At 34.6% G+C, this 25,081-nt stretch overlaps 2 protein-coding genes across 3 annotated transcripts in view; both read right to left on the bottom strand.

Moving 5' to 3' along the window:
- LOC117208018 overlaps positions 1 to 25,081 on the bottom strand; it is a 66,950-nt gene that overhangs the window by 9,466 nt on the left and 32,403 nt on the right. The window contains exons 5-7 of the mRNA XM_033448822.1: positions 6,922 to 7,874; positions 4,172 to 5,744; positions 419 to 1,393 (exon numbers count right to left, since the gene is read on the bottom strand). Coding sequence (XP_033304713.1) covers positions 419 to 1,393; positions 4,172 to 5,744; positions 6,922 to 7,874 — 3,501 coding nt within the window. The remainder of the gene's footprint in view (positions 1 to 418; positions 1,394 to 4,171; positions 5,745 to 6,921; positions 7,875 to 25,081) is intronic.
- LOC117208015 (zinc finger protein 160-like) lies at positions 11,821 to 19,652 on the bottom strand. Of its 2 annotated transcripts, none has more exons than XM_033448817.1 (2): positions 19,538 to 19,652; positions 11,821 to 14,719 (listed from the first exon to the last, which is right to left on the bottom strand). In XM_033448817.1, exon 2 carries the CDS (start codon positions 14,644 to 14,646, stop codon positions 12,946 to 12,948), a length of 1,701 nt encoding a protein of 566 aa, XP_033304708.1. In that variant the 5' UTR covers positions 14,647 to 14,719; positions 19,538 to 19,652; the 3' UTR covers positions 11,821 to 12,945. The 2 variants fall into 2 exon arrangements, with proteins under 2 accessions (XP_033304708.1, XP_033304709.1); XM_033448818.1 differs by lacking the exon at positions 19,538 to 19,652 and adding an exon at positions 14,795 to 15,838.

Here is a 25,081-nt window from a genome sequence, read left to right as displayed (position 1 = left end):
CAAATTACATATATTTCTTCGAAACAAAAATAGATTTTTCAGACGTATCGATAAACTCTTCAATAATCCATTTGCTATCCTATTAACTCATTAAGGACCAGTAAAATTCAATCCATTCACGATAAAATGTAAAATTCTGCTTTTGTAAGAATACTGTTTGCGAGGAAGGATTGCAATATTGCACCTGGACCCTAGATCTATAATTTCCTGAAATTTAAAGAAATTGAGAATTTGTGATACTATATTAAACTATAATTTCTTTAAATCATAGAAATTTATTGCGTGCTGAATGATTTAACGTAGTTATTCACAGCTTTTCTTTACGTCAATCCCAAACCTCTTACAACCTCGCTCATTCGAATTACCCATTTATTCAATTTTAATAATCGTATTCTTCATAGTGTATTCCTTAGTGAACTCCGTGACGATATTCTTGATGGATACGACAGGCAATGGAGGCAGAGGTCCAGGATGGCGCTTCCTATGGCAAATCAGCCCAGGTTTCTGAGCAAACGCTTGCCCACAGATATCGCAAATATACGGTCTCTTTCCCGTATGAATGAGAACATGTTGCTCTTGGGCAGTCTGCCTTCTGAATGTCTTTCCACAAACAGGACAAGGAAAAGGCTTGACTCCTGTATGCACTCGCATATGAGAGTCCAAATCCCGACCTCGAAATCTCTTTCCACACGTGGGGCACAGTACCTTTTCCCTGGTCTCGTGCCAGGTTAAGTGTTGCTCCAAATTCTCTTGAGTCGTCATCCCTCTTCTGCAGATTCTGCAGATAAACTCAGGCTTATAGTGTCTGTACTTCATATGAGCCTTGAGAGCATGAAGATTCTTGCTGAAGTGGCCACAAACGTCGCACACTATCGGTGGCGCGTCGCTATGATTTTGTTTCACGTGATGGTTCAATGCTTTCTTTATCTTGAATTGTTTGCCGCAAGTGTCGCAAGCGAAATTGTAATTAGTCGTATGTAGACGAATGTAGTGATTCTTCAGTGTTCCCTTGTTATTGCTTTTGTATTCGCAAACACTGCAATCGTACACTTGACGTCGATGGATCTTCTCTATGTGAGAAGCTAGGTATCGACGAAGTCTGAAAGTCTTCGGACAGTCTGAACACTTGTGTCTGTGTTTCTTCAAATGCTCCGCCAAGTTACTCTTCTTCAAGAACTTCCGTCGACAGTGGTCGCATTCTAGACGAGTCAAGGTTTTCTTTTTGGATCGTTGGCCAGGATTGTTTTGAAGAGATACTGCGGTTTCCTCTTGGCTAGCGGACATAATCTCGAAGTTTTCTTTGTCGATCCAATTCTCGTATACCTCGGGGAGCTCTAACGGTAAGTGAGCCTGCGAGTCGGTCTTGAATTCTTCGCTCAAAGGATCCAAGATTCTAAAACAGAAAATTAAGTAGATCGTGTTATCTTTGGTCTAGGAAACCGTAGGATATCGTATGGCTAGAAACTTATCGTTAAAAATTCTGAAATTATGTTTTCTTCCGAGTAAATCAAGAAATGTATACGTTCTGAAAACTTATTTATTTTTGGAATATATTGTTTTCACTGAAACATTATTTTCAAACGTGTTATATATTTAGCAACCATATTTTATTGATTTAGTAATCGCTGAAACCTAAACGTAATTTTCTGTGAATATTCTTTATAAAAATAAAAATCTTAGAAGATAATTCTAGTATCTGTATTCGTCATACCTTCTCGCTCTTCTAATGCGATCCAGAACAGTCGTAGCCTGGAAACGTATAAAAATAATATAAATTATTTCACCGTTTCAACGCGATCGTTTAATACATCAGATATACTTATCTTGTATACTTGAATACCATATTTTTACTCTCTTCTCTGCTTTGACAAATTTTACGTATAAAAAGCAATATTATAAGCTTTACGTAATATCGTTAATTGTTAGATACAAGGACATCGAACGATATAACAGTTTTTCTTCATCCAAGCTTATCCAAGCTTATTTCTTTTTTCTCGTCCAACGTTATTACGGGGATAGACGAAGAGATCAGGTTCAGTAAAAATATTTATTTCAAACTCAAAGCTATACACAGCGCATACGCATCCTTAAGTATTAGACTAAGCTATTGATTTTTAGAAAAATAGCCGTCGTAGGCATGCTTTCTACTGCGCGAGCTTCCTTTCTTTCACGGATTTTACGCTTGTCCCTTGGACAATTACTAGCAACCTGGTCGGAGAGGGCAAGGACGTTACTACGTTTACATATCGAGTGAAACGGAGCATATTACCGTGTTACGTTATATTACAGTTATTCTTACGAGGACTAGCTCTCGCGAATAGAATTAGTGTCATTATGACATATCACAACGCGAACGTATCAATGATATCGCGTGAATGACGACCGAAGGTTCACGATATACATTAAAACAACACGAGGATGTTCATCGAGGAATTGTGAAATATCTTCGTTTTTAATACGATGCGTAAGAAAAAAGCTTTCAACGAGATGGAACATGATCGAATTTCTTTTTTTATTTGACCGATTTATCACACTGTATTGAAATAACGCAAGCTATAATTCAGCGTAATCATAGTATATTATAATTAACAAAAGGAAACTAGCGCTTCTTGCGTAGTTAGTTTTTAATTTTATTCGATATCGTTAATGACGAAGTAACGCCATTTTATCTGCTCGCTAATTGGAAATTTAATATTTTATTTCTCTTACATCCAGCTCAGGAAACGTTTATTCCGTTATTGCATGTTTATGCAAATAATAATAATACGAGTTATAATTTTTCTCAAACAATTGAATCAATTAAATATTCGTTCAACTAAAAATTAAGTTAAAATATAGTATGATATTGATGGTTAGAAGCCGATTAAGACTGACTCCTAGACTTTTTAATAAACTGAAAGGAAAACTCAGAATGGAATCTTATACTCTTCCGTTCCATTTTTGTTCACGTAAATCTTCAATTTACAAGACTGTTATTATATTATACATCTTACAACTCTATACTTATAGTTACACGCGATACGTCTAAAAATAATTATTAATCGATCTAGTGTCTTTAATCTTCCAATCTCTATGGTGTACAAAGTATTCTGGCATTCTATCATTCGCACTTTGCAGTTGTTTCGATCAATCGGGTCGAACAACAAGGGTGAGAAAATATTGCTCTTACTCGTTGTTGAAGCATACAATTGATCGCAAACAATGATTACAATTTTATACAACTTATACAGTTAACTCTGTACTAATTTTTTCATTAATAATATTAACCCTCCTTTTAGTCCTTTTAGATGCAAACGAAATTTCATTTTCGTTCGAATGTCTCGACAGTGTTCAAATTGCTATTATATAAAATTTATGTAAAAAATTATATATTACATAAAAAAATCTGTCCGTTTCGACTATTCGTCAACTTTGAATTTTTAAAAATCAAGGACATGAACAAAATTTCGGGATGGAGAAAGTGTACCCAAAAGTACCACGATGTTAATAAAGAACAGAATAGGGAGCAACGAAAGGTTAATAATATATGGGAATGAAAGTGTTTGACAAATCTTTACGTTTTAAAAATCGCTGAAATAACGATTATGATATAGGATTAGTTATCGATAATCATATTCGAAAATTTACAAATTTTATAATCCACGAATAAGAAAAGTAGTATGCTTATCTTAATAATTACTTTTTCAAAAACTCATAATTTTAAATTGTGGTAAGAATATCAAAGAATTACCAGGAAGTCAAAAATCACTGATATCCTGTATTAAGATTATCTTAATATTTGAAATATGTTAATATTTTCCGAGGTTCCAAAGAAACGCGATACAATTTGTAGGAACACGAGTATTACTGCAGAATCATCAGCGCTAGTTTATCGATAATATAACGAATATTCGCTAGAAAATGTGCAATTAATTAACGTACTTGCAATTTATCCTTCAACGACGAGCAGAAACGAAAACTTCGTCGTACATTCTACGACCCTCTACGATCGAAGCTTATTCGTCTAATATTTCATCATTTAAAATCAAAATTCTCTTATGCAATATTTGTCTCGATATGCGAAATTCGACAGAATCGCACAATCTTCCTAGCGGCCGAAACGTTTGTTGATTAAGTATCAAAGGAAACGCCTGCTTCAGTCAAAAGATCAACAAATTTGAAACAATTCTACGCTTCCTCCTCAATCCTCTCCTCGTTTTCACGTGCGTTTATCTCCTGTACGTAACCTTCGGTGAATTCTTTCACGATATCCGCAATTGGCATCACAGGTAAAGGAGGATGAGGTCCAGGATGAGTTTTCCTATGACAGATCAGACCAGGCTTCTGCGTGAACGCTTTCCCGCAAATGTCGCAGACAAAAGGCCTCTTCCCAGTGTGGATGAGCAAATGTTGGCGCAGCTGAGACCTCCTCGCGAATGGTTTATTACAGATTAGACAGGAATGTGGCTTGCATCCTGTGTGCACTGCCATGTGCCTTTTAAAAGAATCTTTTTTGGTGAACGTTTTTCCGCATTCGGCGCATACTATCTTCTCCCTTTTCTCGTGCTGCGTTAGCAGATGTTGGTCGAGATTTTCCTGTGTGACCATGCGTCGTTTGCATATATGACACTCGTACTTAGGTTTAAAATGTGCCCATTTCTGGTGTACGTAAAGAGAGCCAGTATTCTGACATAGTTTTCCACACACGGGACAGTTAATCGGTTTTTCTTTATGGTGGAACCGTATGTGGTTGGTCAGATCGCCTTTCACTTTGAACTTCTTTGGACAAAACTTGCACTGATGCTCGTACCGATCGGTGTGTTTTCTAATAAAGTGCGATTGCAACGAGTGCTTCGATCTGCACACGAAGCCACAGGCAGCGCAAGGGAATAACATGCTATTGGGTCGTTTCCTAGACCAAGTTTCGTGCTTCCTTTCCAAGTGAGCCGCGAAAAGACTCTTCTTAAGCGTCCTGTAATCGCAAACCGCGCAGATATACGCTCCATCTTCCTGTATGCACACCTTCTTCTTGTGCGTCCATGCCACGTGTTTCCTGAATGAAATGGCCGAACTGAACATCTCCGAGCAAAGTTTGCATTTCAGTGCACTGTTCGGACTTCTGGAAATTTTCCTACGCATCTTCACTGGTGTCACATGATTATTTGGCAACTCCAAGATCTCTTCCTCCAAGTATTCCACTTGTTCTATCTGATCTGGATCATCCGGATCTACTTGATCTATCTGTTCCAACTGCTCTTGATCGTTATAGACTTCTTGCATCTCTTGCTCCTCTTGCTCCTCGTGTTCCACTTCTTGATACTCCACCACTTCCTTCGCCTCTTCAATATCACCGGATGTCAGCTTCTCTATAGTGACCATACTACCTTGAACTTTGACCTGATAAATATCTCCAATCGTTTTATCGTTCTCTTCGTCAATCGTGCCATTTAGAATTATCGGTTTCACATCTTCTTCTTCCTTCTGCTCTGCACTCCTGTTTAAAAGATCTTCATCCTCGTATAATTTTTCGTCCGTCGAATCGTACTGTAGTTCATCTTCGTTGTAAAGACATTCGACTTTGACGAGGTCCTGTTTCTCATCCTCGTGACCTATCTCGTCTATCTGTTCAGGAATATCTTCGTCAGCTAGTGGCGTGTCGTCTTCAGGTACAAACGCGTAGTACGGCTTCCCGTCGAATTCCAGGATCTGCCATTTTTTCATCACAACCGATTCCTTGTCGTAGATAAAGATACCGCGCGAGTTGAGGTGGTCGAGCTCGTACCTGAAACATCATCGATCAGTGGCGTTATTAACGGGCTACCTCGGTCGCTTGTTGGACTGCAAGCTTTTGAAAAGCGTTTCGTTCGTTCATTCTTATCGTTTATGGCAGTGTATGCCAAATTTCCCGCGGATTAAAAGGTTCATCACGCGTTTGTTACTTTTAAAACGCTGATAAAAGGTTTGAGTTAGATTGCTTGTAAAAGAAATAATTAAACTTAAAAAAAGAGGTTTTTGCAGTTTGGCTTAGGTACTACTCGGAGATTAGTCGTGAAGAATGTTAGAGAGTGAGATCAGAGTAAAGCAGAGCATGAGAGGATTAATCGACAATCGATACGCGTCGTCAGTGGGGAAATTATATTTACTTCATTTCGGGTACGCGGAGATACGTTGCAGAATACGTAAGAAAATACAATAAAAATTTTGAGCGTTTTATATAGTAGTTATAGCAGATTTTTATGCACTTATAGGTAATTTTATAGAAAAAAAAGTATGTACAATAATAATACATAAAATATCCGAGATAGAGTATGTGTTGTAATATTTAATAGGTAGAACAAAATTCTGTTTAAGTTCTATTTTTCTTCCAGTTCGTCGAAATATAAATTAAGTGTGCGAAAAAATATAAATTTGCGTAAAACTCCGCAGTCCAGTAATAAGGTCCTCTATTAGGAACACGATTGAATTCCATAAAAAGTCGAGATCGCCTTAAAAACTTAAAGCTAAGCATTTTTTCTTTTCAATATCATCTACGTTAAAAATCGTGCGATGCATACAATTTTCGAGAAACTTCGATAAACAACTTGCAGTAAAAAACATTCGTAAGAAATTATCAAACCGTTGAACAGTGGTAAATCTCTTAAATCTTATTCGCTGACAAAACAAGATCAGTCTTCGAGACATTTCTTCGAAATAAGTGCAATTCTCGATAAAAGAAGAAGAGAAGGAAAACTATAAAGTCTTGGTTAAATCTAAAACACAGCTTTCGGATAACAAGATTTCTTCGCTTCTTCACCAACTTCTTCAAGATGTGAATCTTCGATGTAATTCCCGGTGAAATAAAGAAGCCCATAAAATCTTTGTTAAATCTAACACACAGTTTTCTTCATTTCTTCATGAAATCTTTTAGGATGTGATCGATATGCATGACAGGAAGAGGAGGCAATGATCCAGAATGGATCTTTCTATGACATATAAGACCAGCCTTCTGAGCAAACGATTTTCCACACACGTCGCAGACATAAATCCTTTCTCCTGTGTGTAACAGTAAATGCTGACTCAAACTGCTATGAGTGGTAAACGCTCTGGCACAAACAGAACAGCTATACGGTTTATCACCAGTGTGTATCCTCATGTGTTTTCTGAAATCGTGATTTTCAAAGAATGTTTTCCCACATTCTTCGCAGACAGACTTCTCTTTCTTTTCGTGCTGAGTCAACACATGCTGATCTAGGTTCTCTTTGGTCACCAATCTCTTGTGACATACCGGGCACTCGTATTTCGCTTTATAGTGAGCGTGTTTCTGATGAGTATACAGGCTGTGACTGTTTTTACAAGTTTTGCCACAAACGTCGCATATCACAGGAGGTTCTTTGTGATTCAGTCTCATGTGAGTCGTTAAATCACCTTTGATCTTGAATTCCTTGCCGCATTGCTCACAGGAGAACTCATAAAGCTGTGTGTGTTTTCGTACAAAGTGAGATCTCAAAGTTTCCTTTCGAGAACAGATAAGACCACAAATAATGCAGGCGAATTTCCTGTTACTGGTTGATCTATTCTCGCCTGAATCTTCGTGATTCTGTACCAAGTGAGCAATCATTGTGGATCTTTTGTTACAGCGGAAGTCGCAGATTGTGCATGATAAAGCTTCCTGTTTTTGAGATACTAGTTCCATGAAAGAATCGTCTTTTGAGGATACGTCCTTCTTCTTTCGATTTTCGTGAGTAAGTTTGTGCCTTTTTAATAAGTACTTCTTTTTGAATTGTTTTTGACAGATATCACAGGCTGGTAAGATCTTAGAGTCCTCCTCTTGAGATGAGTTTGTTTCTTGTTTGGTTCCTCCGGCGGGTGTAGGTAATTTTGAAACGCAGATGGAATCTGATTGGGATAGTCCGTCCCTAAAACAGGAAAATTGCTAAAGTTTATTAGAGTCCTACAAGGATGGTACTTACTGACGATGATTACTTACAGTCGAAGTTAATAGTCACGACGAGTTTGATGTGAAAATAGTAAAATTAGCAGTAGTAGGTATTTATTCTATTGTTTGGGGATAATGATAACGATGATTCATGTTTTTATTCGATGTAGCAAGAAAATGGTACAAATAGTTGATTATAAATGGCTGACAATAATTCGTGAGATATAATTACACTTTTCAATTTCATCGTAATTCTTGAAACGTCATTTAGGATTTATAAAATAGTAAACACGAAGAATGTAAATTGCGATTCAACCAACAAATGGAAAGATGTCTAATAAATTTTCATTGATATAAAAAAATTGAATTCATTATTGAACGTTGTATTCATTGTGAGATATTCAATTTTTGTATCAATAGAACGAAGGATGCTAGAAAAATTTCAAAAAATTTATAGTTTGAACGCATGTTGAAGATGTTTCAAAGATATTATGCAATGTATTTTTAACTATATTATTGATGGTGTAATCAAGTGGCAAAAATCCATAATAGAGGCAATTATTTCTCTTTATGGCACTTCAAGGATGCACAATTATTGATTAATTGTTAGAGATGAACTTGCCGCTTCCCGAAATAGTTGTACTGAATTTCCTGAAACATAAAATCGTAAGTACGATTAAATTTAAAATTAGCTCATTGGTCAAAGCATCGTGTACCTTGAAACTTATTTATATAGTTACCTATAACTATTTTATGAACTTTAATTAAATCAACGTTAAATTGTTTAATACTTGTAATAAATTTTATACAATACTTATCTACAATTTAATTCATTTCACCTGAGATAAGATGGCATGCCAATCGTTTCACATTTTCCAAAACTCCAACAACGTAAATCAACGTTCATTTACATTTGCATATAATAGAAATCGCGCACTGTTCACTGCGTAAAAGATAATTTCATTTAAAGAAAGAAAATAGAATCTATTTTCTATTTAAATAAATCAAATAAAATAAAAATTAGTTGTTATTTTATTTTAGGTAATGATAGACAATTATGGAGAACTTTGTACGATAGTTAAGAAAAATATATATTTTCCACGAGATTGTGCTCAAAATAAATTTTTATAATCTCATCTTGTATACAATATATTTCACAAAGCATCTTGTTATTCATTCCCCCAAATGATTCGTTTCCACAATAATCACATAATCTGGTAGAAACGAATCGTATAAAACTATATATTTTTTTTTTTACGGATGGAGTATGTACACGAAAATGAATGAAAGCATGGGAAAATAAATGTTTGAAAATATTAATAAAATAAATACAAACATCGACGTTCACGTTCGGATTATAATAAAATCATAACCATAAAAATTAGATAATTGAAATTAAGTGAAAAATTAACTGGGAATTAAGAATTTAAGATTTCCCCTTCGTAATTTTCCATCTCGATTAATAAGAATGTAATACAATTAATGACACAGCGTGTTACTAACGAATCGAGGAAGATCGATTTTTGCTTTATACTGATCTTACAATTGATTCAACAAATTGAAGTTAATTTAATTAACTAATATAAAATCTTCTGGTATGATGAACACGAGAATCTTTTTCTTAATCCAGATATGTATATAATTCCTCCAGAAGGATGATCATGAGGAAAGTCTATTTCTGACAGCAGGTATTCATACTGCTTCACATCCTTCTGCAAGAAAGTCATTTTTCCAGTCCATTTGACTCTGCCACAACCGTCGAATTTTTAATGCCTCAATCTGGTCCCCATTTCAATTGAATTCAGAGTTTCCATTTCAATCGGGTTTGAATATTAGGAATATTAGGAAAATAGGAAAAACTCTAACACGAAGTTGAAATTAGAAATCATAAATCACTCGCTAATATTATTAATTGATAAAGCATTAAGTAACTTGATATCTGCAATTCATGGAAATACAAATTGTAGCTTTAGAAATTACTCAGTCACTGAGAGTAATGTTAGACTTTGAACGAGGAACGAATTAGATCATTCCAAAGAAATATCAAGTATGTAGTAAGTTTAAAAATAGCTGGATTAAGAAGATCAACTTCCATGTTTTATAACGTCAGTTCATCATTAAATGTGCACGACACACACGTCTATTCCCACGATAAAATCATTCTTTCTTCATAAAGTCGCTAAGAATATGTTCTATATGCACCACTGGCAATGGAGGATGCACTCCAGGATGTGATTTTCGGTGACAAATCAGGCCAGGCTTCTGCGTGAACGTTTTACCGCAAATATCACAGAGATATGGTCGTTTACCCGTATGAATAAGCAAGTGTTGCCTGTAAGCCGTGCGACGCGCAAAAGCTTTACCACATATGTGGCAATCGTAAGGTCTGTCCCCAGTATGCGTCATCATGTGTTGTTTTAATCGATGATTCTCTGTGAATGATTTTCCACATTCTTCACACACGAAACTCTCCCGTCTCTCGTGTTGCAGCAAAATGTGTTGATCGAGATTCTCTTGAGTGACCATACGTCTTTTGCAAATTTCACACTCGTACTTTGGTTTGAAATGTGCCCACTTCTGGTGCACATACAGAGAGTTACTATTCGAGCACGTTTTCCCACACACGTCGCAAACTATGGGTCCTTCTTTGTGTTTAAAACGTATGTGTAACCTCATGTCACCTTTGACTTTGAACTTTTTGCCACAATATTCGCAATCGTATTTATATTCTGACGCGTGCTTACGTTCTAAATGTTCCTTTAATCTACGTCTATTCTGGCATTTAAATTCGCATACGTCGCAAGAGTACTCTTCAGGTTCTGTGGAGTACCTATAGCTATTTTGTCTTCTACCTATACGTTTGGTCGAGTGTTTTCTACTAATGTGAGAATGAAGCGTAGATTTGTTTGTACTTTCGTAGTTGCAGAAGTTGCAGGCATACGTTAGACTTTCGACATCCTTTGCTTCTTCCTCTTCAGCTTTGTGCTCCAAAGCGACATGCATCTTGAAGGCGACCAGACTGCGACATATTTTGAAACAGACTTTGCACTTGTAGCGCTGGGCTTGTTCGTGAACAGCGTTTCTGTGTCGTTTTAGCATCTGCATCACCGGAAAACAGATGTTACACTCTTCGCAAGCATAGACATTGGTGTCGTCATAGTGATCTTCGTTCGTCGATGAAACATCGTCCATATCTTCCTTTTTTATTTTAATAGGGGATAGATTGTCGCTTGCCTCGTTATCAGCTGGAATCATAAAAATTTCTTCCGCGTCATCATTGTTCTTTAGGGTATTATCTGTTGGTTTTGCGACTGTTTTTTCACATTCTGAGAGTTTTGATGGATTTGCTGGAAGGAAGGCATAGTACAGGCAACCCTCAACGTCGACTACTTGCCACGCTTGCATCGGAATTGATTCCTTGCCGTATATAAAACGTCCATCCCCATTCAGAATCCTGAAAATTACAGAACAGTCAGTTACTTGACAAACGAATTATTTTGTCGACAACTCGGAAATATTCGCCTGCTTTTTACATTATTACAAGTGAAACTTCAACACACGAGAACATGTGAGGATTTTTGTCATTGCAGTTAAATAACTGGAAATTATACTTGTCCACATACATGAATCTAAGATAAAGTTCTCACAAACGAAGGAAGAAGAAACGTGCCAGACTTACAATTGCAGACAAATTGTCCAATTGCTGTGTAATTATGGTTAAATTACAGGAAATTAGTCAAGCGAAAATAGAAGAACTTCATTGGTCGGTTAGTAAACATTTCGCTGTAATGAAACTGTAATGAAGATTAATGAATATCATTGTTGAATATAACACTATGAGAGACTCGATTCAATGTCGGATATATTATATATATATATATAAAGAAAAGATCTTGCAGTATGATGTATTTTACAGATATGCAAGGTATATATATATATATATTCGGAGTGTTACAAATGAACGAAATTGCCCAATAACAATTTTAATATAAAATAGTATTTTTTTTACAAATAATTTAATTCAGATGATTAGAATTTAAACAAAAATTTAAACAATCGTTTGGAAATGCGTTTTTAAATGTCTCGATATGTTAAATAGGAGTGGAGATAATTCCAATATTCCAAACATATAATCTTTCAAAAATGAGGATGCAACGCAGTGCGTACTACAAACGCAAGAGAAGATGAATTGTATGCGCTGCATACAAAAACAGTTAATTTCATAGAGATTCTCTTTCTGGAAATTTTAAATCTCCATAGCGTGTCATAATAACGCTAGCAAATTATAAAAATAACATAGGCGGTAAGCTATCGTATACGCGTAATATCTTACGAGTAGCTTAACTTTTGACATTGTTCTTTGACTCTTTGCGGTCCACTGGTTTGCCTCGCATTTAAAATAAATTTAATTTATTTTCATACTTTTATAAAAAGTAACGTGTACTGTTGTTGAAATACAGTAGAATCTTCACTATATGAACTAATTAGGGGACAAAAGTGTTCGATCAAACCGATCAATTTTTGAATAATACAGTTGAGAGATAACGTGGAGGATAACGGGTGTTTCCATAAGGAATGTTCTACTGTGTTTCTTTTACTACTTTTAAATTGAATAGTAATAAAATAGAATGTTTTACACGAGGATAAAATGGTACAAGAGATGAAATCTTTAGTTTGAGAAAATTTTTAGCAATGTTAATTTTCATCTTTTTAATAGAAAAATTTTACTTTAATCTTTAATAGAAAAATCTTTATATATTTTACGCCATTATATAAATACCTGTACCATTTTCTCTTTAGATAAATACTGACTCTATGATCGGAAAGAAGCGAAAAACACACTTTCTGCTACTCCTCTCTTAGAAATGAAAAATATCCAATAAAACAGAATGTGAAATCCAATTCAACGTGAAAGATCGCAAAGATATGATCTCTAATAATAACATAAATCATAAAGCGTTAATTGCACGAGACTGTTCGCTGTAAATCAGTTCTCAATCCAGGCTTCGCCCTTAAACGATCCACTTCAATTGTTTATACAATTAACAGTCTCAATTATTCATCACATCGTTTAATATATGGTCGATCAACACTCTTGGAAGCGGAGGATGCGATCCAGGATGAGATTTTCTATGACTGATCAATCCAGGCTTCTGCGTGAATGCTTTGCCGCAAATATCGCAAACGTATGGCCTGATGCCAGTATGAATTAACAAATGTTGCTTCAACGCTGTTCTGCGTGCAAACGATTTGTTGCATATGGTACAAGTGTACGGTTTGTCACCAGTGTGGATCCTCATGTGTACCTTTAATCTACTGTTTCTGGAGAACGTCTTGCCACATTCTTCGCAAACCACGTTCTCCCTCTTCTCGTGCTGTCGGATCATATGCTCGTTCAAATTTTCTTGAGTGACCATTCTCCTTTTACATACTTGACACTCGTATTTTGCTTTATAATGCGCAAATTTCTGGTGTACGTACAACGAGTTGCTGTTCAGGCACGTTTTTCCGCAAACATCACAGATAACCGGTTGTTCTTTATGACTGAAACGTATGTGATTCGTTAAATCGCCTTTTACTTTGAATTTTTTTCCACAAGTCTCGCAAGAAAATTTAAAATCATCCGTATGCTTCCTGGCCACGTGTACTTTTAGTTCGTATTTATTCTTATTCTTATAGTCACATTGAGTGCAATAAAATAATTGCGGTTGACCATCGGACGTGCAAGATTTTGGTACCTTATGCTTCCTTTTTATATGCGAGTATAAAGACGATTTTTTATAAGTCTTAAATGAACATTCGTTACACGAGTATTCTTCGCCGATGTCCATCTTATGCTGTCGCTTATGCGAGTATAGCGTACTTTTCTTTGCACATTTAAAGTCACACAGATTGCATTGTTCCTCGACAGACTTTTTACTTTGTTTCTTGCTTGCGCGAGTGGCCACTGAAGGTTCATTCTTGCATTGGAACTCGAACGGCGTGCTTGAGACAGTCGAACTGTCCTTATCTTGCTCCTCTAAACAGGTTCCTCTAGATTCTTCCTTCTCTGAAGGTTTATCGTTGCATCTCTTTGAGATTTCCTCGCTATTGAGCGTCTGATGATTCAGCGTTATATGAGAAATCAGAGTGCCGCTTCTTTTACACAAGAAGTTGCAACTATTGCACGTGAAGTAAGTCGTCTTCCGGTCTCTGTGTTCCTCCATGTGTTTCTTCAAATTAGACCGAGTACCACATTTTCTGTTACAAATGATGCACAAGATTTTTAAATCTTTTTTGACTACAGACTTGTGTTTCTTTCTAATATGAACGTTTAACATGGACCTCTCGCTACAGATAAACTCACAGGATGTGCAACCGTATCTCCTTTTCTTCCTTGGTTTCTGCGATTGCATCGGTTTAATCTGTTTTCCCGAAGATACCTTCGGTCGATGTCTAGAGTTCAGTCGTTTTCTACGAAGCCACGAGTTCAACTTGTTGGACATCTTGTGCCTGTTTAACATACTTTCCATAGGGAACTTCATATTGCACTTGTCACACGTGTAAAAGTTGTATAAGTGCACCAAACTGCCGACGTAGGTTTTTACGTTATTCTCTTCTTCATCGGTCTCCATTTTTACGCATGTTAGGGAGATGTTGGGATTTTCTTCGATAATTTCTTTCGAAAGTTCTAACATTTTCTTGTCGTCCAATACAGGCACCAACGAGTAGTGCAATTTACCATCAGGATCGACGTGCTGCCATAATTGCATGGGTACAGAGTCCTCCCCAACGATGAATCGACCGGAAGAATCCGTGGTGAGGAGCTTTCCACAAGATCGGTCCCTAAAACACAATTGAAAAGGAATGATTACTTTCGAAGGATTTTATTTGCCATTTTGGTACATAAGCATTACTTACTGCTGATCTAAGTCGTCTTTACAGATTTCTATGCGATTTTATCTGAATAGAAATGTATGGTATATGAGGTTTGCGAGATTGGGAGTGATTTGTTTTTTATTCCGCACTATTCTGTTTTTTTGGGCGATTACATTGATTTTATTGATATCTTCGTATTCGATTCTAAAACGTACGAACTCGCGTATGACGAACGTACAAAATTAAAAAATTGCAGAGAGACGCGAGGAATGTGTCAAACACACGGAGATAAATAAATATGAAAATAATGACATATATTTACAGGATAAAGTGTTCAAGTCATGATGAGTATATATTTTCAAAAATATTAAAAATATTATCAAACTTTTGGTATTTCCAAGAAAATACTCACTCGTTTTATGAACTTCATCCTGTATATACAAGCTGTTTTACATTGTTTTACGTACTTAATGCTAATTATTTTATATATCGTAAAGTACGATGTTATATACTATTATACTTCATCGTAATCTCTCTCTTTTCATTCATACTGCGCTTCACGCTTCGATCTCAGATCGATTCACACAGACGCTCCATAATATAAATTAAAATGCCACAAAATATTTTTCGAAAAAGAAATGCTGTCAAAGCATTCACAGATAAGTACGAAAGTGTAAATAAGTATAGCTAAAATCATTACAAGTATTATCTATAGACCACGGATATTTATAGAAATTCATAGTTTTATAGATACAAGTGAAAAAATTGGATCCAAGCAGAGATATGTTTCGTTTTTTTTAATTATTAAAACTAGTATTTTAAATGCTTTATATATTTTTATTTATTATATGTAATCTCTGGATTTTCGTGTCTTTCGGATTAATTCAGTTACACGAATTCAAGAGACTTGACTAATGAGAATAAGTGTAGAAATTGGAAAGAATATTTAAAAGGAAAAAAGTAAATAACGAGCTCATATTGACAAATTGGTCTCAAGTTGCTTGAATTCAAGTAACGTAACTAATCCGAATGGTCTTTTCTCATAAATGCATAAAAAACGCAGTCTAATCACGATTTCTAAAATACTATATGTATTGTTATGTTACAGCGAAATCTCTGCTTGGCGTTCAGTCACAGTGTCGGTAACGCTTTTCTTTTTCCCAAGAGGCACAGGAGGCGAAGACAAATGAGCGTCAGGATGTTTCCTTCTATGCTCTATCATATAATATCTCCTCTTAAAGGACTGTCCACAAAGATCACAGATATGTGGCCTTTCCGTAGAATGCGTTAAAAGATGCGTATTTCTCATATGCGACGTTCTAAAGTTTTTCTTGCAAATATGACAAGTATACGGTTTTACGCCTGTATGTGTAGTTATATGAGTCGCTAGATACCTTTTTGATGCAAATACCTTTCCACAGTCTTTACACTCGTACGTTCTACTGTGTTGTTGCATATGATTGTCTAAGTTCTCCTGTGTCAAGAGCCTTTTATTACAAACGTTACATTGGAACTTATACTCGTTCAAATGAGCTACTTTCCTGTGCTTATACAAAGAATAGTTGCTCGTGTAAAATTTTCCACAGATGTCACACATGTGCTGCGAATTGCTGTGAGTTCCAATGTGGAATTTCAAGTCCCACTCCATTTTGAAACGCTTCCCACAGTGTTCACACGCGAATTTATAATCGTCCGTGTGTCTTCTAATGTAATGAGACTTGAGATTGTTCTTCGTCTTCGTACGATAATCACATTTGTCGCAGCAATGTAATAAACTGGAGTCGACGTCTTGATGGATTAGACGATGAGCTTTCAAGTCGCATTTGTACTTGAAGGTTTTGTCGCAAGTTGAACATTTGAAGGGTCGGTGGAAGCTGTGCTTGCTGGTAATATGACGGAGGATCTTGCTCTTCTGTTCGAAGGTCGTTTGGCAGATATCACAGGTATAAGTACCGTCGTTGAGTTTCTTATATAGATCTTCTTGCTGTGTACTTTGTTTCTCGTTATTTTGTAACTGATTCGAACAATTGTTGAAATTTAGAGATAACTTTTTCTTTGTAGGATTTTTCGACGAAGTCGTTTCGTCGTCGTTTATTTTTCTATGTTTGGAGTTTGTGTTATTGGTTGAAATACTTTTCGTTTCTGTGCGACTAGAAGAGTTATTCAAACGCCCGTTGCTTCTACGTTTGCGGTTCTTCGAAGCTCGCAACGCGATTCTTCTTTGAAGAATGCTCGATGGTTTGCGAGAAGCTCTTAATTGGTCTTTCGGTTGTTTAGGAGCGATGGCTTTATTCTTCGGGGTTAAGTGCTGCGTTGGTTTCCTAAAACATGAATGAAACGAGTCAGTAAAAATTATTCTTACTCTTTGGTGAAGAAATTTATGGAGCATATATTTTTTCTTCTTGTACTCCGTATTAGCGAAAGTTGATGATATTTCTTTGATGCACATTTATATTTTCACATGAGATTATTTATTTCTTTCCATCTATTAGATATTGAAAATAATTGTACATATTATCAAATGCGTTGAAATGAATTCTTGCAGTATTTGCTTTTTAAAATACTTATGTATGTATAAGTTATCGTATATAATAAATATAATCGCAGACATATTTATTAATTACAAAAGCATGATTGGAGAACCTGAATTTTATTAAATCATCTAAATAAAATCATTAAATATTAATAATACAAGTAAACCAATAAACCTTATGTCCCAATATCTAATGAATATTTAGTGAGATGCATAAATCCTCAACATTTCATTAAAGAAAAACAAAAGAGTCATGTTTTTTAACGATATTAGCATATACTTTCCATTCATCATGCAATGATCTACATATTTATTCTTGATTATTGCTTAGCAATGGCGTTAGTAATGAAATAGACTGAAAGTTTTCTTCTCTTGTATGCAAACACGTGGCCCAACACTTAAGTGTGTTAAAAGATAAATTCTATCACCGGTGCAGACGAAAATTTTACTGCAAATATCGACGTGTATGGGAGAATGAAATCCAATGATCTTCATCGTATAATTGCAATTTTTGTGATTATACAGAGGAAGAATAATTCATCTTTCTGTGGATTTTTTATCATTTGTTTGTTCGACGATACTGCTAATGCATAATGTGTACCTAGAATAGAAATTATATTTACCTGAAAGATTTGTAAATTAAAACTCTGAAAAGATATCATTAGAAACACAATATGTATACATATTCCAATGAATATAATTACAGGGAATAAATTATTTTCATAGCGCAATGATTTAAATTATACGAATAATGATTCAGATGAAACATAGATTTTATGAACATAAAAGCAGTAACACTTGTATCAAACATAGTTTATAATCATCTTGTGTAATGTAGCAAGATATGTATACAGTATAATAAATATTTAAAGACGGCATGCGATTAATTAAATTCCAACACAGGTATTTGCTGTAGTTCGATTTTCTGAGGAAAGAGAGTGGAATTTAATCGATTGCAGAAAAGCTTCTATTAATTAGACATTCGATCTATTTTTTGCTATTATAAAAAGTGAAATTTACAGACTGAAAAGAATTAATAAAAAGGTTGCCACAGTGATAGTTGAAAGATTCACCTACAAGAAAGAATAGCCTTCGTCTTGTATTCTTAAAAAGCAAAAAGGCTGTTAGAGAGTTTAATTTTTTTCTCTTATTCACTAATGTACAATTTAATTCTGATATCTGTCATACCTACATGTATCTTCGTTTTCAACGAAACTCATTATTCGGTTTTAGATATTTTTGAAACACTATTGACACTTTTTAATCAACGTGTTGACCTAGAAAATATGCAACGTGTAAAAGTACAATATAAAAAGTTACTTTAAATTATAATACTTACTTTTTACACTTCCGAATTTCACAAATTATCATAACATTAAAATATTTGCCTTTATTCTGTAAAATTTTTTAACGATACGAAAAAATAAATAAAAACAATATGCGTTTTAAGAGAAACGATATTCGTTTATTTTATACTTACAGTATATCAACGCATATATATTTGAAACTAATATGAACACCCTTTTCCGTTTACAGCCAAAGAATATAAACAATACTTAAATATCTGCGCGTAACAGAAATTAATATTTAACATTAATATCACGTCAACATTGCAAATTTATATACTATGTAAGTGGATATACAGAGTGTACCCAATTTAAATGTCAAAATTTCGGGAGCGTGTAAAGGACCAATACGTTAAAAAAAAAAGGACCTTTAGAGATTTGCTTCATTTTGGAGAAAAACGAAAAGAAAAAGAAGAAGCAGAAAAGTTCGTTTTTTCACTTATTCATTCACGTTATCTATTTTATAAAAATAATGTTTAAAGAATATTTTTTTACATTTAACATTGGCCACGCTAATTACAGCTATCAGAATAAATAAATGTTAATAAACAATCAAAAAAACGAACTTTTTCATTTGACCTTCTTCGCGATCTTCAAAATATAGTAGAAACGAACAAATGAATCTCCAAAGGACTTTTTGTATCGCTTTAACGTATCGGTCCCTTACACGCTCCCAATGTTTTGATATTTAAATTGGGAATGATCTGTATGTAAAGCTGTACAATCTATCAATGTCTTCTCTCTCTCATGAAGATTTATACATAATATTCTAATTAATATATTATTTATACATAATATTTTAATTAATATAATATTATTTATACATAAATTTAATTATTTGAAAAATAACATCATCCTATAATATCAAAAGAAGAAAAGCAAAGAATGATAGATAAAATAACAAACCTCAGTAATCACACACAAAAGAAACAAATTAGTTTCCATTGCACAATTTAAAACTGTTCAGATTGTTTGTGCGATTCTTGATGCTTCAAAAACGAAGCCTTATATTTAAACACGGCTCCACAAATGTCACAGTTAAAGATGAGGAGATGTCGTTGCATGTGCTTATTTAGTAACCTCAAGCTGCTGAATTGCCGTTTGCACTTGGAGCAATTGAATACTCGCTTCACTTTACCCTTGTTTTGCGAGGTCGCACACTCTATGTTCTGATTACCCCTAATTGCCCCGTAACATACACGAGTGTAAGCGTTTCTATGTGACTTGGATATGCGCCGGTGCTTTCGAAGAAAATGACTATTTCGATACGTTTTTCCACAAATCTCGCAATAACATGGGTCGACCACATGTTTTGCTTCATGATGTCTTTTAAGATCACCATTAAATTTAAACGTCTTCGGGCAAAGTGGACATTGGTAATCGGCGAATTTCGAGTGCATCCTGATCTGATGACGAGTCATACTTTGCTTTTGTTTCGACATAAAGCCGCATTCCGAGCACTCGAATATTTTACCGGTATCTTCGTGCAGCATCATATGAAACTTCAGCGTCTTCTTGGTCTTTAGGAGTCGATGGCACACCGAACATTCCACCCGTATGTTACTATGAGTCTCTAAATGCCTCTGCAATGCGTACTTCTTCTTGAAGATCTTCGAACAACAGTCGCAAGTAAACATTTCCTCGTTGCTCGTCATACTTTCAGAACCATTGGAACATTGATCCAACCAATGAGAAAATTGTACAGGTGTCTGAATAAATAGATTCGTATGTACCTGAGCAGTTTCGTTAATTTGAGGATCGATTAGCTGTCGTTCAGTCGTGTCTTCAGGTATGTCTTTTTCCTCTAACTTGATGGTAACATCTCCCGTAATGCACTCTTCTTCGTGTTTCTGTGCCGATGTTTTGTGCTCCATGGGAAGGAGGAAGTATTTGTCGACGTTTTGCACCACGAGGTACGTTTGCTCGAGCGGATCACGCTGTGTCGACCTAAAAGCGAAAAACAAAGTTGCATTAATTGGAGGCCTGATTTTGCTATATATATTTATTTCATGGAGGACGTATAAAGTTTTTACGTTGCTGACCATGTGTACCAGGATTATTCGTTATATTCGCTGGAAAACTCTAACAAATTTTGTTTTTTATACGACATATGTGTATATATATATATATACATATCATATATATATACATATGATATGAATGAAGTAACATCAGTAACAAATTAATGTAATAGATGGAAAATAAAAGAGATAAAAGATATTTGCATTAAATATCGGTACATATTTCTGATACTTATGATCGACAATGTATTTATGATCCTAGCAGATTCGTTACGATAGAAATAAACACATGTGTTTCCTTCTTCCGAGGGACGCCTTACGTAGTTGCTGAAAAATGTTTCAAGTATGTACATTATATTCGTGTATGATACTGAAAGGAAACTAAATAAAAAATTAAACCAAGCTCGTTACACATGAAAAGATTCTTCTTATAATTAATTACGTTGGTTTCGTTTTATTTCACATATACGATAATATTAAATTCAATATTTTATACATGAGTATTGAATATCAAAAATAATCATCTATAAATGTGGAAAAAAGAATGAAGAAGACCGCACATTGTTGTATACGAATATGGTGTCCCTTCTCCACTAAAAAAAGTACACTAGATCAGTAGTATGCTAAACACTAACAAAAAGGGTTATTTTTGATTGAAAAAATTATTCTTCTGTACAGTATATCAGTAATACAGTCCATGAGAACTAAGGTATTTTACATGATCTTATATACTTATATATTTTCGTCTCTTTTTTTCAAATTTACATGAGATATTCTCATGTAATAATGAGATTATTCTCTCGTAAGAATATCTGTATCTATATTACATTCCTTGTATTACTGTCATATTCATATATATATATATATATATAAGATATATATATATATTTTTTTGATTTACAAAGTCTGAATTTCTGTTAAATCTCAATACGATATCCAACTAAAAAGAGTTTTATGTCAGAGAATGATTTTCATTTCTTATGTTACATTAAATGTACATCTACGCTGTACAGAGTACTTACATTAGCTTGTTGAACGAATCCAGCATCAAACATCGCGATCGAAATTTTTATGAAAACCAATTTCTTTAATTAATCAACACAAATGTCTATTTCCACAAATATATAATACGTATCTTCCAAGCGAAATGAATACCTTTTCAACGAAACAAACTTTTATAGATATAAAAGATTTCATAAAATTTCACTTCGCTTGAATTAACATTCAAGATCTTTAAAATTAATAATTAACTATTCGCCTGCAGTTTTTTATTATTCAATGAAAATGTATCGATAGGAACAATTTAATATTAGTATTACAAATTACGGTTATACAATTACCGTATTACGAAAGATAAAAAAAAGAACAGGGGAGAAATTGACTATAGGACACAGAAATGGTATTTTAAATAAAACATTAGTAGGAAAAGAATAATTTAAACTTAACTACCTCATATAATAACTGCAAGTATTTATCACATTCAACCAAAACTCATTTTTTCAAAACAGGTAAAAGACTTACGTATTACGTAGCCTGGTGAGTATAGTGCAGCCATATCGATTGCGTACTTGTAATTCGAAACTCACAGAAATTCAGTGACTCAATGAAACACTTAACTACTTCACAGAATGCATCAAAGGAAGTTTCACCGTAACAGTCTCCAAATCAATTAATCATTCGAGAAATCGATGCCATCGATCACATGCTTTTCACGTCCTAACGTTACATGTAAAATGGAAATATACAAAAGTGTCTCATCACACGTTGTCTGTTCGTCTTGCAATTACTTGCTACTCTTGTTCACGATTATTTTGTCTTGTACACCGTGTAGCAGGTTTGTTATTTTAATTGGAGGAGGTGGTGGGTGCACCCCAGGGTGCTTCCTGCGATGCAACATCATGGGTGACCTCTGGGTGAAACTCTGACCGCAAATGTCGCATACGTAAGGCCTTTCGCCAACGTGCGTCAACAGATGAATCTTCTGTGAGCTGAGACATCCAAACGTTTTCCCACAAATCGCGCACAAATAAGACTTTTCCCCGGAATGAGTCCTCAGATGCTTGGTGAGGCCATATTTTGTCTTAAATTCCATCCCGCATTGTTCACAAACGTATTTAATCTTGTGCAGCTCCATATGGTTATCTAAATTTTTCTGCGTCTTGAATTTCTTCTTACATGTCTGGCAGGGGAATTTCTTCACCTTCGTCTTGTGTTTGTAATGCTTATGGAAGTACAGTGAGCTTTTGCTGGGATAAGACGAGCCACAGATATCACACACGCAAGACTCTGTATCATGATCTTTCACGTGTGTCGTATAATCTGATTGTACCTTAAACATCTTTCCACATTGTTCACATTTATAGTTATAGTCTTCTGTGTGCTTTCTAATATAATGGATCTTCAGGTAAGGCTTGGTGCGTGCTTTGAAGTCACACAGACTACATGCATGTAGGTTTACCGGTTCATCGTGAACCTCCATGTGCCTGCTTAGATGAGCTGTGGTTTTGAATCCTTTCGCACAAATAGGACACTTATGAGGTCTGGAGTTACTGTGCTTGAACATGTGCCGTGTATGTTTACTTTTACGATCGAAAGTCGCGTAACAGATCTCACACGTGTGTACTTTCTTCTTAGGGAGTATTGGTTTCACAGATTTATTTTTCTCCTGTTCTTGCTCCTGTTCTCTCTTTCGGAAGTCCAAGGGAGCGTCGTCGAGATCTTCGAAGGAATCGTTGCTACTTGAATCGTCTTTTATTTTTTCTTCTATCTGATTTGTCTTTGTTGAATGAACACCATCTTCTTTTGCTGGTTGAGCCTTCTTTTCTTCGGTGGAACCCGGTGGCGGTTCCTTCATCATGAACACACTCAGCGACGTCGGTATCCGAAAGTAATTATCTTCTAGTTTTACTATCAGAAAAGTTGGGGCGAGTGGATCTAGCGCATTGTACCTAAAAAACCATAAAGCTAGTCAGTCGATTGCGATAAAGATAGTCACTCTTGTGATTGGATGAGTGAGAGGATCGTATAATTTTTTGTTTTGTTCTGTTTCTTTCAGTTTTGTTAAACCGCGCACGAGAGCATGCACCTGGTATGTATATAAGATCAGTAGTCGTTTTAAGAAACTTGTCACTTCAGTAATTTCAGTAAAATTTGTTATGCTCTTCCTCTAGAAGCCTCGAATGCGTATAAGATTTTTTGGTATGTGTTTCGATTATAGTCACTGTGTGTTTTACGCAACTTACGTATAGTTATTCTGTAGAAGAAAGAGTATTAAGTTATTTTAGTGTAATAATTGGTAGAAAATAATGGAAGAACAAGATAACAATAATCATGTACATTACATATGGTACAATTATATTACAAAATTGGGGTATTTTTAGGAAATATGCAACAGTTGTTTTCTATATATATATATATTGGTTTAATATAATTTTATAAGTACGACAATATAACTTGATCTTGACAAATTTAACAGATCTTTCTCTTCCAACGATACTATGTAGAAAACGATTAAAATTCTTTTATTACAAATGTATAATATTAAAAATAAGATAAAATGTCAAACGTAAGTATAATAATTGTTTAATGCGTCAAGTCACAAGCAATTTTAATTTTGCAACCTCATTTAATGTCTGGTGCTATGAATAATTTTTTATTTCCTATTCAGTAATACAAAAATATAAAAAAATTGGAGCTTATGTAGGATAAGTTATTGTTATATTTCAAACATTATAAAATTTACAATAGTTATGATTTTGTTTTTAAAGATAGTAATCTAAATATATACAAATATACAAAAATGATCTATCTATCTTCAGATCTTAGTAATCAGTAGAAATGATAAATGCGACTACTTATTACAATTATGCACATGTACATATATTGCTGTTGACAATGGAATTCAGCATTTTTATAAAAATAACATCTTAAGATAAACTGTCGTTTCAAAAAATATTATTTCCCTTATATATATATGATGGTTGTAGTTTGTTATAAAAACCTGTTGTAAAAAAAAGTATAGCTTGTAATTTACAGCTTTTCTTTAAAGAAAAGATACGTGTAATAAAATTGATTGTAATATTTTTACAAAAAAGAATATCATCACATATATTAGTCTATAGAATATCACATATAGATTAAGATACCTAATATATCATGGTATCAGATAACTGAACAATTTTCCTCTTTGGAAATTACCTACTAGATGCCATAGGATCTCCATAAAATTACAAAAAATCAAAATTTTCATTCTCACAGTTGCCACTTAGTTTTTTAATGAAAAATCTCAAATGGTCAACCATCTCAACCATTTGGCATAAACTCTATCACCAATATTAAAAATTTTAATTACTGCTCAAAATATAAAAACCACCCCTCCCTGTAGTACATCAAACATACAAAATCACAATTCTCCACTCACGAAGAACGT

Source organism: Bombus bifarius, unplaced genomic scaffold (assembly GCF_011952205.1).
Source record: "Bombus bifarius isolate JDL3187 unplaced genomic scaffold, Bbif_JDL3187 scf7180000008048, whole genome shotgun sequence".
In the NCBI taxonomy this organism is placed as follows: Eukaryota; Metazoa; Arthropoda; class Insecta; order Hymenoptera; family Apidae; genus Bombus; species Bombus bifarius.
Note: the sequence above shows the minus strand (reverse complement) of the source record. Positions and strands in the feature narration are given on the sequence as shown.

What these genes read in the sequence shown, in the direction of transcription:
- LOC117208015 (XM_033448817.1), bottom strand. Translation starts at nt 14,646, where the DNA reads ATGCAATTATGGCAGCACGTCGATCCTGATGGTAAATTGCACTACTCG.